Below are 19,934 nucleotides of genomic sequence, written 5' to 3' on the forward strand. Positions count from 1 at the left end.
TACCACCGCAAAGGTGAAAAAGCAAATTACATGTAAAGGTTCAACATTAAAATGGAAGGAGCAGACTAGTACGTTTGCTGATATTTAACAGATCAGCATTGAGTAAGACAATTCAAGAATAGAATAAAAGTTGTTAGACATTACTTTTTGCCAGAGGAATGCTGTTCTATAAAAACCATTATACTGAACTGGTTCAAAGTCATAGTTGGAGTTTGATTAAAATTTATATTCTTTTATCAAAACATTTATAGTTATCTGTTGCTCTGTATCTAAAGGACACATTTAGTAACAGACACTCAGTGTTCACGCTTTCAAACTATCCTATAACTTTCCAAAAAAAAAAACCTTTCACTACAATATGGAAAAAAAGTCATGTTTTATCTTTGCATATTTTGCTTCAACACTCATAATTTATGTTGTGATCTAAAAAAAAGGGGGGGGGGGCCCACTATGTCCCTGCCATCACAGGTTGAGATATAATACATATTCTACAAAATATGTCTTCAAAATAAACAATACACATTGAAACAATTTTAAGCATGCTATAAGAGACTGATAATGTGATTATCTTAAACATTTATACAAATACCTTTTGGTAACCACATCCTAGAACAGACAAAAATTTTTCATAGTAAACAACTTCGAGAAAGTACTGCACTCTTTTACAAGGGTGTTTACTACATAATGCCTTTCTATTTATATAAGCTATAACAATGAGCCAGATATAATGCATACGTATAAGGTACTCACATATTATATTCATGTGTGTGCAGGAATATTATTACATAATGCACTTATACTACATAATCTGCTTATATCAGTGCATTATGTATAACATCACTATAATCATAATGTAGACATGTACAAGAAATAATGGAACCATGTTGTTTACATGTTGCTGAGCTGTAGGTATGGCTTTAATATTGCTCAGTGATGAGTGATAGTCTGTACTATTTATGGCCATGAGTCATCCCTGACCAACACGTTAGACAATGCTCAGCCAATCAGAAGTTGGCATCACAGGCTAATCAATAAGGCTGCAATATAGAACTGATGCTACTATAAACAGACTGGCTCTTTATCTGGAAATTTGGGGTTCCCCAGTTTCTCACTATCAGCTACTGCCAGCTGTTGAGTTGGTAGATATGGGGAATCCTCACTTTCTCCATTTCAGTCAATAAGGGTCAAGTTCTATAGCCAATATGATAATTGGCTATAGATATGATAACATGATTAGGCTAAGCCAATCAGGCACGAGAAAGAGGCTGCATGTCATTAGCATATATAACCATATTAGCATGTATTATCATAGTATACCCTCCATGTTGTTTACTCTCCACTTCAGGTAAATACAGCCACAGTGTACAAAGGGCACTAAACATCTAGGAAATATGAGTATTGTGTTGCACATCTTTGAAGAGTAAAAAATACATATGCCAAATTTCATGGCTCAGCTCCTTGTAGTTTTGGAGACTGATATTTTTACCAAGTCATTTCTTAGTCCCACTTTTTCTTTTCTTTTCTTTTCTTTTCTTTTCTTTTCTTTTCTTTTCTTTTCTTTTCTTTTCTTTTCTTTTCTTTTTGGAGGCATTTTTATATTTTATATGTCCCTCAAAATATATGATTAAAATAGAAACAAGAATTATTTGTATGTTTGAAAAATAAAATGCATTCTTTTTGACATCAATTGACATCCACTTTTATCACTACCAAAACAATCAGGTCACAGCCATAACTTTGCAATATATCATGGTAGTGACTGTTTTGGTAGTGACAGTTTGAACTAATTCTTAACATAACGTAAACAGTGCTAGGCTAAAAATGACTAGCATATCAAAGATTTGGGAAAAATGTTCATGAATAAAAACATGGCCTATATGACTAAAACCAAAAACATTTATTTAGTTAAATTATGAGTTTGGCAGTGACAGTCTTAAAAAAAAAAAATCTGATTTGCCGACAATTACTCAAAAACAGTAATACTTCTGTACTCACTATGGCCGTCAGAGAGAGGAAGCCTGTCTTTATTGTTTGTGAAAATTTGGGGTATGTGCCTGGAAAAAAAAGATTAGAATAGAATAGAATACAATAGAATGCCTTTTATTGTCATTATACAGGATGTACAATGAGATAGGAGGGCCACTCCTGTTCAGTGCCATGCAATAGAAAATCAAATTCTCTAAAATAAAAAATAAAAATAAAAATAAAAAGGCTCTCCCTATGGACCATAACTCTTCTTGTTTCAGTAGTGACATGAAAACATGTGACAGTTGTTCTGACATATATGTCTCGGGTTCATGACAAAACCACAAAATAAGTTTGAATATGTAAAATTTGAAATATATCAAAAAGAAACCTAAAATACAATCAAATAAAAAAAAAATAAAATAATTGAAATAATATTTTCATTCATTGAAATTTAGACATAGTTTTCTATAGTTGCCTCCCAATAAAGTCACATTAAAAAGGAAGATATTATATATATTTAATTTAGTACTATCTGAACTAAAGCTTTGGGATTAAAGAGATCACAACATAACCAGAATAAATATTGTATGAAAATTTAATTGTTTTTTTAAAATGTGTTTTTAAGTATGGGACTGCAAGTTTGTCCACTAGAGAAATCTATCTATCTATCTATCTATCTATCTATCTATCTATCTATCTATCTATCTATCTATCTATCTATCTATCTATCTATCTATCTATCTATCTATCTATCTATCTATCTATCTATCTATCTATCTATCTATCTATCTATCTATCAAAAAATACAGAAAATGAGTATTTTTAAAATCCCTCTGACAAAGAAAATGCAGTTAACTTTCTCATCTCATCAATCTTTTTTTGAACAGTCGGTTCCTTTGTGTATTCCCTTTAAATCTCCTGCTTTTCCCCTCTTTATTTTCCCTGCCAAAGGAGCTGCTTCTTCCACTGTACCCATCATGTGCGCCTCTCTTGCTGTGTCATGCCAGCAGATTTATTTTTAGCCATTTTTTTTCTTTCTGTTTTTTTGAAAGGCAGACTGGAACCTACCATCCTATACATGGGGCAGAGAGAAACAGGGAATATGGGAAAGTTGGGGAGGGGCTTACAGCTCATCTAACCTCACTGATGCTGTGACCACAGGAAGCCACTGATACGCTACATCACACTCAGGACACACCCTGCCTACCATACAGTGTGGTACAGTGCAGTGCAGTGCAGTGGACAGGAGGTGGTTGAGAGACGGTGAGACTTTGTATAACAGGCAGCAACGGCCTGAACAGAGGGAGGGATGGGAATGCTGAATCAGTGAAAATGCATGAAAGCCTGGGAGAGGGTGGAAGAGGGTAAACGGCAGGGGGAGAGGGAAGAGAAAGGTAACAGCGAGGGGTAGACTGGGTAAGATGTACAATATGATTCTGTGCCATTCATCTATTATTTGTGAATGTTGAGCTGGTAGTTCACCCTGCTTTACCTCAAGCCTTTCCTTAAGAGACTTGAATCTCAGAGCTGTTTTACAGAACAGTGCTCCACTAGGGTTTTGAGCTGAAAGTGTCCTTTTACAGTATTCAGCAAGTCAGAAAAGTCAGGTAAGATTTTTCTAAACTGACACTTCCCACAGAGAAACAAATGAGGGAAATCAGGTTTTCCAGCTTAACATCATTTGACACTTGTGCACACTGAATAAATGCATGCTTTGTTGCTGGTTGCTCTCAGTCAAATGGAGGTAGACCAGGTGGTGCCTTTGCCAAAGTTGTCCCGGGTCGCTGTGTGTGGAGGTACCCATGGCAATGAGTTGTCTGGGGTGTATTTGGTGCGAGAGCTGCTGAAGCTGCAGAGGAAAGTGAAGGGGAAAGAAGAAGAACGGGACTTGGAGCCTATGTCGCTGCTGTTGATGCTGTCAAATCCGCGGGCAGTGCAGCAGTGTCGCCGATACGTAGACACCGACCTAAACCGCTGCTTCACCCACGCCACCCTCAAGTAAGGTGATGAGAGGAGATGATAACGCTCATGGTGACAGTTCTAATAACAGTGCGTTGCTATTTTGTATTTTTATCTGCCAGTGGTCCCCTCTCAGACACGGCCCCCTATGAGATTATCAGGTCCCGAGAGCTGAATGGCCTTCTGGGTCCCAAAGGCAGTCCAGAGGCAGTGGATTTGGTCTGCGACCTCCATAACACCACTGCCAATATGGGCCTGTGCTTCATCGCATATTCTGACTACGACTGGATCTGCCTGCACATATTCAGACACCTGCAGGTGAGTAAAACTGTTTCTTAAGTGAGTAAAATACATTCACCCTGTATAGTATGTTTGTCAACTAACATTTGATTTTTGTGACTTTTTCAGAGGGAGATGCCAGATACACCAATGAGATTCCTACATTTTGATGTGTCCAGTAAAGAATCATATTCTCTGGATTCATTGGGAAAACATGGCTTTGGTAAGTTTTTATTGCCTATTATAAATCAAACTTATCAAAAGTAATATTAGTCATCTAAAACCCATGCTCTGCAGCCATGGAGATTGGCCCTCAGCCCCACGGCGTGGTGCGATCAAACATCTATACAGCAATGAAAGTGGGTGTGCAGCACATGCTTGACTGGGTCCGCTTCTTTAACTCAGGTACAGTTACAGACAAGTTGCCAGGTGAGCATTTTTGCCCAGCTGCATCTTTGAAGCCCTCAGTTGTTTTCTGCATTTATTATCAGGCACTGTGTTTGAGGGAGGATTTGTGGACGTGTTCACCATGGTTAGACACATCGACTACCCAAGAGACAGCGAGACCCACAACATCACAGCAGCCATTCATCCTCATCTCCAGGTACGGCCTGAGATGCCTTCACTTTTTATAGCTGCAGTTGTATGAAGTTAGGCAGGGAGCTAAAGTATATATATGTATAGAAACAACATAAAAAAACAAAAACATAAACTACCTGACAATGTACATGTACAAATAACACAAACAAAGAAGAAGAAAAGCTCCTTGTCCCAGGAAAAATAATCAGCCTGTGTTCAAAAGCTCTTTATACAGGGATGAGTAAAGTTTTATTTATAGCATGTCGTCATACCTGCTGTTCAGAAATAATGCATTTGTTCATTAATCTGTGTGCATTTTCTTTTACTGTAGAAACAATTATAAGCACAGGGTTAGGCCTCTTTATACAAACTAGCTTTGTAGCTGGGATAATACTGATCTAGGGTTTGAGTTAGATTAACATTCATCCATATTTGTTTGACCTATTTGGCAACCAAACATTAAAAAGAACAGATGGGCCAAAATACATATTAGTGACTCCATTAAAATGTAACTCCTACAAATTTGCTTTTAATTTTTGAAAATCATGTGTCTAAAACACAGCCTAAGTGGGTACCTGGCAAACTTAAAAAGTAAAAGAAAAAAGTATTAAAGTCCATTGAATTTATTCAAGATTGATGCCACTGAATATCAGATGCAATTGTTTAGGGTGAGCCAATAAATACTTTCCTTTATTCTACATAGCATGGGTTATATGTGGCAATGTGTAATTCAGACACCACAGATCAAAGTCTAAGTCTACAGCACATTGTGTTAGTTAACTAAACTTAAACCTAAGTGTGAAAATAAATTTGACTGAAATCTGAAACATGAATAAAAGATTAACTTGAGAAAAAAAAAAGAACACTAACTGTGTACTAAACAAACTAAAGTTAAAAATAAAAGTGTGCTGAAAATGTCTTTGACAAATATATCACCACAATCCTCACAGGACCAAGACTTCTGCCTGCTCCACCCTGAGGACCCGCTGTTCCAGACGTTCTCAGGGCAAACACTGAGGTATCAAGGCAGTGAACCTCTTTATCCTTTCTTCATCAATGAATGTGCTTACTACGAGAAGGGCATCGCTCTCTCCCTGGCGAGAAAGAGGCGCGTGATGATTCCTGCGATCCGGGCACAGACAGAGCAAGAGCGAGAAGCTAACGAGCAGCGCTTTGCATCAGAAGAAGAGGAGTGAAGGTGTTTGCGACAGACTGATGACTGAATTAAATTTTTACAAACACTTTTATTGAAATAACAGCATGTGTTATGCTTGCTCACACTCACACACTATACTTAAATGTATACTTATTAACCACTGCGGCTCACAGCTGGGGACTGAACAACACTTTGACAAACATCATATGCTGCTCTGCATTCAGGGATAGAGGTTCTAATATTTAAAGGCTGAATGTGTGAAACACAATCTGATCTATAATCAGATGAATAGTGCATCATTTCACAGATATTCATGAAGCTCATAAATCTTTATCGGTGGTGATATTCTAGAAGCATATACCATAAATTTATGGGTAATAATGGTGATTTTGTTTCCCAAATATATTTAACTAGTTTCATTTTCACTTTTTAAAAAAATAGAAATTCACTACCAGTTACTACAGCAACAGTCAGGAAATGTTTGAAATGAAACTAATGCTGCAGCTTATCATGATATGGCCTTTAAAGTACATTCATAATGCCAAAGAGGGAAATGAATTCCCCTGAAACCCCACTGAGACAGTTCATGTTAGAATCAGTCAATCAAGGAACAAATGGAGATCAAATAAATAACATAAAACACCAAATTATATGAATGTACATGGTCAGCAACACAAATAAGTGAATGAGCACTACGATGTTTTTCCTCTTTTCAACAAAATCGGTCACAGCATGAGAAATATAATCAAAAAGCAAACAAAACCATACACTGGATAAACAAATTATAAACACAGTCTGAACCTCACAGCTACCATAAATAATAAATAAATAAATAGAACTGAAGTTAAAAGAAATTAAAGCAATGTTAAATATTCGCAGTCACGGAAACAGTGTAAATACAGAACTCCTCCTGAGGCCACATTCTTTGGCTACGTTTCAAAGCAGTTAACATAAAAGACCCATTACAACACGGCTAACCCGGTCGAAATAACTTTTGTCTTTTGCTGTAGAAGCATACTTAGGGTGTGCCCAGTACACTTATCACTGCCAGCTGATTTCAAAAGTTCAACAAAGTACTAAATCATCAGCTGTCATCATCACACCCAACTGCAATCACATGTGCAGCAGACTCGTAAAGTTCACCAGCAGAGGTCAGTAAAACATGAATGTTTCCCAATTCCATAACACAAAGTGCAGTACAAACAGTACATCTTCTACTGTAATTGTCTCCACAGGGTCTTCTGTCAGCACAGCAGCCAAATGATAACATACATATAGAGGAGCAGTAATCAGGCTGCAGCTTTAAACACAGCTGTCTGTACAAACGTGTTTTTATTTTTCAAGAAAAAAAAATACAAATTTGATTTCCTCCTGTGACTCTTTGGGCATTACATTGTGCAACAAGTCAACAAGAATCACACAGGTTTGAATATTTTTGACTATACGTCTATTAACTACTAACACTTGTGTTTCAATTGTGTTTTCAGAATGCAAGTTTATTTTGGACACTTCTTTTAGACTGAAGAAACAGATTACCACAATTATTTGTTTTAAATTGTTTTGTTTAAATCCTGTCAGATCTTTAAAAAAATCGAAGATGTTTAAAAATATACTGTATGCATATGCCCTTATAATAAGAAGATTCCAGGAACAATAACAATGCCATGTTATCTCTTTAATTGACATATGGCAAGAAAGAAGCTGTATTGACGACTATTTAAATACACACCAAACCTGTATGAATAGTAATTGAAACATTTACTTTCACGTTCTCTTCCAAACAAGATTATTTCATTTTTATGCTTGCTTATGCTTCATACTACTGTACCTAATGTATGCAGTTAACTGTGTGCTTCTATTCTTATTCCTACCTTTAAAAATGATGGAAAAACTATGAAATTAACGAGCTGTCTGGGGTGTATTTGGTGCGAGAGCTGCTGAAGCTGCAGAGGAAAGTGAAGGGGAAAGAAGAAGAACGGGACTCGGAGCCTATGTCGCTGCTGTTGATGCTGTCAAATCCGCGGGCAGTGCAGCAGTGTCGCCGATACGTAGACACCGACCTAAACCGCTGCTTCACCCACACCACCCTCAAGTAAGGCAATGAGAGGAGATGATAACGCTCATGGTGACAGTTCTAATAACAGTGCGTTGCTATTTTGTATTTTTATCTGCCAGTGGTCCCCTCTCAGACACGGCCCCCTATGAGATTATCAGGTCCCGAGAGCTGAATGGCCTTCTGGGTCCCAAAGGCAGTCCAGAGGCAGTGGATTTGGTCTGCGACCTCCATAACACCACTGCCAATATGGGCCTGTGCTTCATCGCATATTCTGACTACGACTGGATCTGCCTGCACATATTCAGACACCTGCAGGTGAATAAAACTGTTTCTTAAGTGAGTAAAATACATTCACCCTGTATAGTATGTTTGTCAACTAACATTTGATTTTGTGACTTTTTCAGAGGGAGATGCCAGATACACCAATGAGATTCCTACATTTTGATGTGTCCAGTAAAGAATCATATTCTCTGGATTCATTGGGAAAACATGGCTTTGGTAAGTTTTTATTGCCTATTATAAATCAAACTTATCAAAAGTAATATTAGTCATCTAAAACCCATGCTCTGCAGCCATGGAGATTGGCCCTCAGCCCCACGGCGTGGTGCGATCAAACATCTATACAGCAATGAAAGTGGGTGTGCAGCACATGCTTGACTGGGTCCGCTTCTTTAACTCAGGTACAGTTACAGACAGGTTGCCAGGTGAGCATTTTTGCCCAGCCGCATCTTTGAAGCCCTCAGTTGTTTTCTGCATTTATTATCAGGCACTGTGTTTGAGGGAGGATTTGTGGATGTGTTCACCATGGTTAGACACATCGACTACCCAAGAGACAGCGAGACCCACAACATCACAGCAGCCATTCATCCTCATCTCCAGGTACGGCCTGAGATGCCTTCACTTTTTATAGAAGAAGAAGCAGAAGAAGAAGAAGAAACAGCCTTTATTGTCCCACAGAGGGGAAATTTGGGTGTAACAGCAGCCGCAGTTATTATAAATATAAATAAAGATATAATAATTCACACTATTAAGAAAAGAATATATATAAAATCAACAAACAATATTAACCTTAATACTACTAATAATAATAACACTATATACAATGTACAATGTAGCCGGGTGTCACGGGGTTCTTTCCAGAAAAAACTCCTCACAAAAAATTGATGGCGTAGTCGGAAAGTTCTGAAGGTGGAATTTTATTCAGCCGGCCTCCCAAAGTGCACAAAACTATTTACAGTGATGCCAAGGCAGGAAAAATACAAAGAAAACAATAAAAAATAAATAAATAAAGTATTTTACAGGTTACTGGGAACTCAGCTTTCCCAACTCTATGGTGCTCCAACAAACAGGTTATCTTCACTGCAACCCTCAGCAGACTGACACTTGACATTCCCGAGTCCTCTTTTAAAACCCGTTGCCCCTCCCACTAGGCATTAATTCATATATTTTTTCCCATTAGACAGTATGTCTTCACATTTCAGATGTAAAATAATCAAACAAAGAAAACACATTGACATAACTATTTACCAGTAACTTAAGCAGGTAAGTTCATGGTAAGAAAAGGAAAAATAACCCAAATAAACAAAATAATGCCAGTTTCACGTGACCCCAAAGGTGCGCGCAAACCTCCCATTTAACCACCGGAAACTCTAAGCCTCGTCTTGCGCTTCCGACTCTCCTAATAGAGGCACCCGGCAGACTACACACCCCATCCTGAGGACCCGTAAGTAACAAAAACAAACGGCCACTCACTGTCGGTTTTCGGCAGCGCTGCGATGACGTTTTTTGCGGTTCTACTATCTACCACGACGATAACGCTGTTCTCCCACTGCCGATGTAAACAAACCGTGAAATGTGTGAATGCCGGTGGAAATGCTTTCATGTCCGCTGCCCGTAATCAGTGACCACGGTGACGCTCCGTCACACCTGGATAATACTGATCTAGGGTTTGAGTTAGATTAACATTCATCCATATTTGTTTGACCTGTTTGGCAACCAAACATTAAAAAGAACAGATGGGCCAAAATACATATTAGTGACTCCATTAAAATGTAACTCCTACAAATTTGCTTTTAATTTTTGAAAATCATGTGTCTAAACACAGCCTAAGTGGGTACCTGGCAAACTTAAAAGTAAAAAAAAAGTATTAAAGTCCATTGAATTTATTCAAGATTGATGCCACTGAATATCAGATGCAATTGTTTAGGGTGAGCCAATAAATACTTTCCTTTATTCTACATAGCATGGGTTATATGTGGCAATATGTAATTCAGACACCACAGATCAAAGTCTAAGTCTAACAGCACATTGTGTTAGTTAACTAAACTTAAACCTAAGTGTGAAAATAATTTGACTGAAATCTGAAACATGAATAAAAGATTAACTTGAGAAGAAAAAAAGAACACTAACTGTGTACTAAACAAACTAAAGTTAAAAAGAAAAGTGTGCTGAAAATGTCTTTGACAAATATATCACCACAATCCTCACAGGACCAAGACTTCTGCCTGCTCCACCCTGAGGACCCGCTGTTCCAGACGTTCTCAGGGCAACACTGAGGTATCAAGGCAGTGAACCTCTTTATCCTTTCTTCATCAATGAATGTGCTTACTACGAGAAGGGCATCGCTCTCTCCTGGCGAGAAAGAGGCGCGTGATGATTCCTGCGATCCGGGCACAGACAGAGCAAGAGCGAGAAGCTAACGAGCAGCGCTTTGCATCAGAAGAAGAGGAGTGAAGGTGTTTGCGACAGACTGATGACTGAATTAAATTTTTACAAACACTTTTATTGAAATAACAGCATGTGTTATGCTTGCTCACACTCACACACTATACTTAAATGTATACTTATTAACCACTGCGGCTCACAGCTGGGGACTGAACAACACTTTGACAAACATCATATGCTGCTCTGCATTCAGGGATAGAGGTTCTAATATTAAAGGCTGAATGTGTGAAACACAATCTGATCTATAATCAGATGAATAGTGCATCATTTCACAGATATTCATGAAGCTCGTAAATCTTTATCGGTGGTGATATTCTAGAAGCATATACCATAAATTTATGGGTAATAATGGTGATTTTGTTTCCCAAATATATTAACTAGTTTCATTTTCACTTTTTAAAAAAATAGAAATTCACTACCAGTTACTACAGCAACAGTCAGGAAATGTTGAAATGAAACTAATGCTGCAGCTTATCATGATATGGCCTTTAAAGTACATTCATAATGCCAAAGAGGGAAATGAATTCCCCTGAAACCCCACTGAGACAGTTCATGTTAGAATCAGTCAATCAAGGAACAAATGGAGATCAAATAAATAACATAAAACACCAAATTATATGAATGTACATGGTCAGCAACACAAATAGTGAATGAGCACTACGATGTTTTTCCTCTTTTCAACAAAATCGGTCACAGCATGAGAAATATAATCAAAAAGCAAACAAAACCATACACTGGATAAACAAATTATAAACACAGTCTGAACCTCACAGCTACCATAAATAATAAATAAATAAATAGAACTGGAGTTAAAAGAAATTAAAGCAATGTTAAATATTCGCAGTCACGGAAACAGTGTAAATACAGAACTCCTCCTGAGGCCACATTCTTTGGCTACGTTTCAAAGCAGTTAACATAAAAGACCCATTACAACACGGCTAACCCGGTCGAAATAACTTTTGTCTTTTGCTGTAGAAGCATACTTAGGGTGTGCCCAGTACACTTATCACTGCCAGCTGATTTCAAAAGTTCAACAAAGTACTAAATCATCAGCTGTCATCATCACACCCAACTGCAATCACATGTGCAGCAGACACGTAAAGTTCACCAGCAGAGGTCAGTAAAACATGAATGTTTCCCATTCCATAACACAAAGTGCAGTACAAACAGTACATCTTCTACTGTAATTGTCTCCACAGGGTCTTCTGTCAGCACAGCAGCCAAATGATAACATACATATAGAGGAGCAGTAATCAGGCTGCAGCTTTAAACACAGCTGTCTGTACAAACGTGGTTTTTATTTTTCAAGAAAAAAAAAATACAATTTGATTTCCTCCTGTGACTCTTTGGGCATTACATTGTGCAACAAGTCAACAAGAATCACACAGGTTTGAATATTTTTGACTATACGTCTATTAACTACTAACACTTGTGTTCAATTGTGTTTTCAGAATGCAAGTTTTATTTTGGACACTTCTTTTAGACTGAAGAAACGATTACCACAATTATTTGTTTTAAATTGTTTTGTTTAAATCCTGTCAGATCTTTAAAATCAAAAAGATGTTTAAAAATATACTGTATGCATATGCCCTTATAATAAGAAGATTCCAGGAACAATAACAATGCCATGTTATCTCTTTAATTGACATATGGCAAGAAAGAAGCTGTATTGACGACTAGTTTTAAATACACACCAAAACCTGTATGAATAGTAATTGAAAATTTACTTTCACGTTCTCTTCCAACAAGATTATTTCATTTTTATGCTTGCTTATGCTTCATACTACTGTACCTAATGTATGCAGTTAACTGTGTGCTTCTATTCTTATTCTACCTTTAAAAATGATGGAAAAACTATGAAATTAACGAGTTGTCTGGGTGTATTTGGTGCGAGAGCTGCTGAGCTGCAGAGGAAAGTGAAGGGGAAAGAAGAAGAACGGGACTCGGAGCCTATGTCGCTGCTGTTGATGCTGTCAAATCCGCGGGCAGTGCAGCAGTGTCGCCGATACGTAGACACCGACCTAAACCGCTGCTTCACCCACACCACCCTCAGTAAGGCAATGAGAGGAGATGATAACGCTCATGGTGACAGTTCTAATAACAGTGCGTTGCTATTTTGTATTTTTATCGGCAGTGGTCCCTCTCAGACACGGCCCCCTATGAGATTATCAGCTCCCGAGAGCTGAATGGCCTTCTGGGTCCCAAAGGCAGTCCAGAGGCAGTGGATTTGGTCTGGCGACCCTCCATAACACCACTGCCAATATGGGCCTGTGCTTCATCGCATATTTCTGACTACGACTGGATCTGCCTGCACATATTCAGACACCTGCAGGTGAGTAAACTGTTTCTTAAGTGAGTAAAATACATTCACCCTGTATAGTATGTTTGTCAACTAACATTTGATTTTTGTGACTTTTTCAGAGGGAGAGCCAGATACACCAATGAGATTCCTACATTTTGATGTGTCCAGTAAAGAATAGTAGTCGATTCTCTGGATTCATTGGGAAAACATGGCTTTGGTAAGTTTTTATTGCCTATTATAAATCAAACTTATCAAAAGTAATATTAGTCATCTAAAACCCATGCTCTGCAGCCATGGAGATTGGCCCTCAGCCCCACGGCGTGGTGTGCGATCATCAAACATCTATACAGCAATGAAGGGGTGTGCAGCACATTGACTGGGTCCGCTTCTTTAACTCAGGTTACAGTTACAGACAGGTTGCCAGGTGAGCGTTTTGCCCAGCCGTATCTTTGAAGCCCTCAGTTGTTTTCTGCATTTATTATCAGGCACTGTGTTTGAGGGAGGATTGTGGACGTGTTCACCATGGTTAGACACATCGACTACCCAAGAGGACAGCGAGACCCACAACATCACAGCAAGCCATTCATCCTCATCTCCAGGTACGGCCTGAGATGCCTTCACTTTTTATAGCTGCAGTTGTTATGAGTTAGGCAGGGAGCTAAAGTATATATATGTATAGAAACAACATAAAAAAACAAAAACATAAACTACCTGAACAATGTACATGTACAAATAACACAAACAAAGAAGAAGAAAGCTCTTGTCCAGGAAAAAAATAATCAGCCTGTGTTCAAAAGCTCTTTATACAGGGATGAGTAAAGTTTTATTATAGCATGTCGTCATACCTGCTGTTCAGAAATAATGATTTGTTCATTAATCTGTGTGCATTTTCTTTTATGTAGAAACAATTTAAGCACAGGGTTAGGCCTCTTTATACAAACTAGCTTTGTAGCCGGGATAATACTGATCTAGATTTTGAGTTAGATTAACATTCATCCATATTTGTTTGACCTATTTGGCAACCAAACATTAAAAAGAACAGATGGGCCAAAATACATATTAGTGACTCCATTAAAATGTAACTCCTACAAATTTGCTTTTAATTTTGAAAATCATGTGTCTAAAACACAGCCTAAGTGGGTACCCTGGCAAACTTAAAAAAGTAAAAGAAAAAGTATTAAAGTCCATTGAATTTATTCAAGATTGATGCCACTGAATATCAGATGCAATTGTTTAGGGTGAGCCAATAAATACTTTCCTTTATTCTACATAGCATGGGTTATATGTGGCAATGTGTAATTCAGACACCACAGATCAAAGTCTAAGTCTACAGCACATTGTGTTAGTTAACTAAACTTAAACCTAAGTGTGAAAATAAATTTGACTGAAATCTGAAACATGAATAAAAGATTAACTTGAGAAAAAAAAAAAGAACACTAACTGTGTACTAAACAAACTAAAGTTAAAAATAAAAGTGTGCTGAAAATGTCTTTGACAAATATATCACCACAATCCTCACAGGACCAAGATTTCTGCCTGCTCCACCCTGATGACCGCTCGATTCCAGACGTTCTCAGGGGCAAACACTGAGGTATCAAGGCAGTGAACCTCTTTATCCTTTCTTCATCAATGAATGTGCTTACTACGAGAAGGGCATCGCTCTCTCCCTGGCGAGAAAAGAGGCGCGTGATGATTCTGCGATCCGGGCAACAGACAGAGCAAGAGCGAGAAGCTAACGAGCAGCGCTTTTGCATGCAGAAGAGAGAGGAGTGAAGGTGTTGCGACAGACTGCTTACTGAATTAAATTTTTACAAACACTTTTATTGAAATAACAGCATGTGTTATGCTTGCTCACACTCACACACTATTCCTTAATGTCTACTTATTAACCACTGCGGCTCACAGCTGTGGGGACTGAACAACACTTTGACAAACATCATATGCTCTCTGCATTAGGATAGAGGTTCTAATATTTAAAGGCTGAATGTGTGAAACACAATCATGATCTATAATCAGATGAATAGTGCATCATTTCACAGATATTCATGAAGCTCATAAATCTTTATCGGTGGTGATATTCTAGAAGCATATACCATAAATTTATGGGTAATAATGGTGATTTTGTTTCCCAAATATATTTAACTAGTTTCATTTTCACTTTTTAAAAAATAGAAATTCACTACCAGTTACTACAGCAACAGTCAGGAAATGTTTGAAATGAAACTAATGCTGCAGCTTATCATGATATGGCCTTTAAAGTACATTCATAATGCCAAAGAGGGAAATGAATTCCCCTGAAACCCCACTGAGACAGTTCATGTTAGAATCAGTCAATCAAGGAACAAATGGAGATCAAATAATAACATAAAACAACCAAATTATATGAATGTACATGGTCAGCAACACAAATAAGTGAATGAGCACTACGATGTTTTTCCTCTTTTCAACAAAATCGGTCACAGCATGAGAAATATATCAAAAAGCAAACAAAACCATACACTGGATAAACAAATTATAAACACAGTCTGAACCTCACAGCTACCATAAATAATAAATAAATAAATAGAACTGAAGTTAAAAGAAATTAAAGCAATGTTAAATATTCGCAGTCACGGAAACAGTGTAAATACAGAACTCCTCCTGAGGCCACATTCTTTGGCTACGTTTCAAAGCAGTTAACATAAAAGACCCATTACAACACGGCTAACCCGGTCGAAATAACTTTGTCTTTTGCTGTAGAAGCATACTTAGGGTGTGCCCAGTACACTTATCACTGCCAGCTGATTTCAAAAGTTCAACAAAGTACTAAATCATCAGCTGTCATCATCACACCCAACTGCAATCACATGTGCAGCAGACTCGTAAAGTTCACCAGCAGAGGTCAGTAAAACATGAATGTTTCCCAATTCCATAACACAAAGTGCAGTACAAACAGTACATCTTCTACTGTAATTGTCTCCACAGGGTCTTCTGTCAGCACAGCAGCCAAATGATAACATACATATAGAGGAGCAGTAATCAGGCTGCAGCTTTAAACACAGCTGTCTGTACAAACGTGTTTTATTTTTCAAGAAAAAAAAAATACAAATTTGATTTCCTCCTGTGACTCTTTGGGCATTACATTGTGCAACAAGTCAACAAGAATCACACAGGTTTGAATATTTTTGACTATACGTCTATTAACTACTAACACTTGTGTTTCAATTGTGTTTTCAGAATGCAAGTTTTATTTTGGACACTTCTTTTAGACTGAAGAAACAGATTACCACAATTATTTGTTTTAAATTGTTTTGTTTAAATCCTGTCAGATCTTTAAAAAAAATCGAAGATGTTTAAAAATATACTGTATGCATATGCCCTTATAATAGAAGATTCCAGGAACAATAACAATGCCATGTTATCTCTTAATTGACATATGGCAAGAAGAAGCTGTATTGACGACTATTTTAAATACACACCAAACCTGTATGAATAGTAATTGAAACATTTACTTTCACGTTCTCTTCCAAACAAGATTATTTCATTTTTATGCTTGCTTATGCTTCATACTACTGTACCTAATGTATGCAGTTAACTGTGTGCTTCTATTCTTATTCCTACCTTTAAAAATGATGGAAAAACTATGAAATTAACGAGCTGTCTGGGGTGTATTTGGTGCGAGAGCTGCTGAAGCTGCAGAGGAAAGTGAAGGGGAAAGAAGAAGAACGGGACTCGGAGCCTATGTCGCTGCTGTTGATGCTGTCAAATCCGCGGGCAGTGCAGCAGTGTCGCCGATACGTAGACACCGACCTAAACCGCTGCTTCACCCACACCACCCTCAAGTAAGGCAATGAGAGGAGATGATAACGCTCATGGTGACAGTTCTAATAACAGTGCGTTGCTATTTTGTATTTTTATCTGCCAGTGGTCCCCTCTCAGACACGGCCCCCTATGAGATTATCAGGTCCCGAGAGCTGAATGGCCTTCTGGGTCCCAAAGGCAGTCCAGAGGCAGTGGATTTGGTCTGCGACCTCCATAACACCACTGCCAATATGGGCCTGTGCTTCATCGCATATTCTGACTACGACTGGATCTGCCTGCACATATTCAGACACCTGCAGGTGAATAAAACTGTTTCTTAAGTGAGTAAAATACATTCACCCTGTATAGTATGTTTGTCAACTAACATTTGATTTTTGTGACTTTTTCAGAGGGAGATGCCAGATACACCAATGAGATTCCTACATTTTGATGTGTCCAGTAAAGAATCATATTCTCTGGATTCATTGGGAAAACATGGCTTTGGTAAGTTTTTATTGCCTATTATAAATCAAACTTATCAAAAGTAATATTAGTCATCTAAAACCCATGCTCTGCAGCCATGGAGATTGGCCCTCAGCCCCACGGCGTGGTGCGATCAAACATCTATACAGCAATGAAAGTGGGTGTGCAGCACATGCTTGACTGGGTCCGCTTCTTTAACTCAGGTACAGTTACAGACAGGTTGCCAGGTGAGCATTTTTGCCCAGCCGCATCTTTGAAGCCCTCAGTTGTTTTCTGCATTTATTATCAGGCACTGTGTTTGAGGGAGGATTTGTGGATGTGTTCACCATGGTTAGACACATCGACTACCCAAGAGACAGCGAGACCCACAACATCACAGCAGCCATTCATCCTCATCTCCAGGTACGGCCTGAGAGGCCTTCACTTTTATAGAAGAAGAAGCAGAAGAAGAAGAAGAAACAGCCTTTATTGTCCCACAGAGGGGAAATTTGGGTGTAACAGCAGCCGCAGTTATTATAAATATAAATAAAGATATAATAATTCACACTATTAAGAAAAGAATATATATAAAATCAACAAACAATATTAACCTTAATACTACTAATAATAATAACACTATATACAATGTACAATGTAGCCGGGTGTCACGGGGTTCTTTCCAGAAAAAACTCCTCACAAAAAATTGATGGCGTAGTCGGAAAGTTCTGAAGGTGGAATTTTATTCAGCCGGCCTCCCAAAGTGCACAAAACTATTTACAGTGATGCCAAGGCAGGAAAAATACAAAGAAAACAATAAAAAATAAATAAATAAAGTATTTTACAGGTTACTGGGAACTCAGCTTTCCCCAACTCTATGGTGCTCCAACAAACAGGTTATCTTCACTGCAACCCTCAGCAGACTGACACTTGACATTCCCGAGTCCTCTTTTAAACCCGTTGCCCCTCCCACTAGGCATTAATTCATATATTTTTTCCCATTAGACAGTATGTCTTCACATTTCAGATGTAAAATAATCAAACAAAGAAAACACATTGACATAACTATTTACCAGTAACTTAAGCAGGTAAGTTCATTGTAAGAAAAGGAAAAATAACCAAATAAACAAAATAATGCAGTTCACGTGACCCCAAAAGGTGCGCGCAAACCTCCCATTTAACCACCGGAAACTCTGAGCCTCGTCTTGCGCTTCCGACTCTCCTAATAGAGGCACCCGGCAGACTACACACCCCATCCTGAGGACCCATAAGTAACAAAAACAAACGGCCACTCACTGTCGGTCTTCGGCAGCGCTGCGATGACGTTTTTGCGGTTCTACTATCTACCACGACGATAACGCTGTTCTCCCACTGCCGATGTAAACAAACAGTGAAATGTGTGAATGTCGGTGGAAACGCTTTCATGTCCGCTGCCCGTAATCAGTGACCACGGTGACGCTCCGTCACACCTGGATAATACTGATCTAGGGTTTGAGTTAGATTAACATTCATCCATATTTGTTTGACCTGTTTGGCAACCAAACATTAAAAAGAACAGATGGGCCAAAATACATATTAGTGACTCCATTAAAATGTAACTCCTACAAATTTGCTTTTAATTTTTGAAAATCATGTGTCTAAAACACAGCCTAAGTGGGTACCTGGCAAACTTAAAAAGTAAAAAAAAAGTATTAAAGTCCATTGAATTTATTCAAGATTGATGCCACTGAATATCAGATGCAATTGTTTAGGGTGAGCCAATAAATACTTTCCTTTATTCTACATAGCATGGGTTATATGTGGCAATATGTAATTCAGACACCACAGATCAAAGTCTAAGTCTACAGCACATTGTGTTAGTTAACTAAACTTAAACCTAAGTGTGAAAATAAATTTGACTGAAATCTGAAACATGAATAAAAGATTAACTTGAGAAGAAAAAAAGAACACTAACTGTGTACTAAACAAACTAAAGTTAAAAATAAAAGTGTGCTGAAAATGTCTTTGACAAATATATCACCACAATCCTCACAGGACCAAGACTTCTGCCTGCTCCACCCTGAGGACCCGCTGTTCCAGACGTTCTCAGGGCAAACACTGAGGTATCAAGGCAGTGAACCTCTTTATCCTTTCTTCATCAATGAATGTGCTTACTACGAGAAGGGCATCGCTCTCTCCCTGGCGAGAAAGAGGCGCGTGATGATTCCTGCGATCCGGGCACAGACAGAGCAAGAGCGAGAAGCTAACGAGCAGCGCTTTGCATCAGAAGAAGAGGAGTGAAGGTGTTTGCGACAGACTGATGACTGAATTAAATTTTTACAAACACTTTTATTGAAATAACAGCATGTGTTATGCTTGCTCACACTCACACACTATACTTAAATGTATACTTATTAACCACTGCGGCTCACAGCTGGGGACTGAACAACACTTTGACAAACATCATATGCTGCTCTGCATTCAGGGATAGAGGTTCTAATATTTAAAGGCTGAATGTGTGAAACACAATCTGATCTATAATCAGATGAATAGTGCATCATTTCACAGATATTCATGAAGCTCGTAAATCTTTATCGGTGGTGATATTCTAGAAGCATATACCATAAATTTATGGGTAATAATGGTGATTTTGTTTCCCAAATATATTTAACTAGTTTCATTTTCACTTTTAA

General features: G+C 38.2%; 2 protein-coding genes and 2 pseudogenes across 2 annotated transcripts; all 4 read left to right on the forward strand.

Moving 5' to 3' along the window:
- Nucleotides 1-3,650: 3,650 nt before the first annotated feature.
- LOC115797145 (N-acyl-aromatic-L-amino acid amidohydrolase (carboxylate-forming) B-like) lies at nucleotides 3,651-6,028 on the forward strand. The gene is made up of 6 exons (XM_030753634.1): nucleotides 3,651-3,966; nucleotides 4,050-4,245; nucleotides 4,336-4,429; nucleotides 4,504-4,611; nucleotides 4,698-4,810; nucleotides 5,736-6,028. The coding sequence occupies exons 1-6, from the start codon at nucleotides 3,674-3,676 to the stop codon at nucleotides 5,979-5,981; spliced, it is 1,050 nt and encodes a 349-aa protein (XP_030609494.1). The 5' UTR covers nucleotides 3,651-3,673; the 3' UTR covers nucleotides 5,982-6,028.
- Nucleotides 6,029-6,456: 428 nt separating this feature from the next.
- Nucleotides 6,457-10,800, forward strand: LOC115797086 (N-acyl-aromatic-L-amino acid amidohydrolase (carboxylate-forming) B-like; annotated as a pseudogene).
- A 1,777-nt stretch (nucleotides 10,801-12,577) lies between these two features.
- Nucleotides 12,578-14,796, forward strand: LOC115797087 (N-acyl-aromatic-L-amino acid amidohydrolase (carboxylate-forming) B-like; annotated as a pseudogene).
- A 473-nt stretch (nucleotides 14,797-15,269) lies between these two features.
- LOC115797088 (N-acyl-aromatic-L-amino acid amidohydrolase (carboxylate-forming) B-like) lies at nucleotides 15,270-19,589 on the forward strand. The gene is made up of 7 exons (XM_030753561.1): nucleotides 15,270-15,281; nucleotides 16,660-16,844; nucleotides 16,928-17,123; nucleotides 17,214-17,307; nucleotides 17,382-17,489; nucleotides 17,576-17,688; nucleotides 19,297-19,589. Exons 1-7 carry the CDS (start codon nucleotides 15,270-15,272, stop codon nucleotides 19,540-19,542), a joined length of 954 nt encoding a protein of 317 aa, XP_030609421.1. The 3' UTR covers nucleotides 19,543-19,589.
- Nucleotides 19,590-19,934: the final 345 nt, after the last annotated feature.

This window comes from Archocentrus centrarchus, chromosome 18, assembly GCF_007364275.1.
Source record: "Archocentrus centrarchus isolate MPI-CPG fArcCen1 chromosome 18, fArcCen1, whole genome shotgun sequence".
Lineage (NCBI taxonomy): Eukaryota > Metazoa > Chordata > Actinopteri > Cichliformes > Cichlidae > Archocentrus > Archocentrus centrarchus.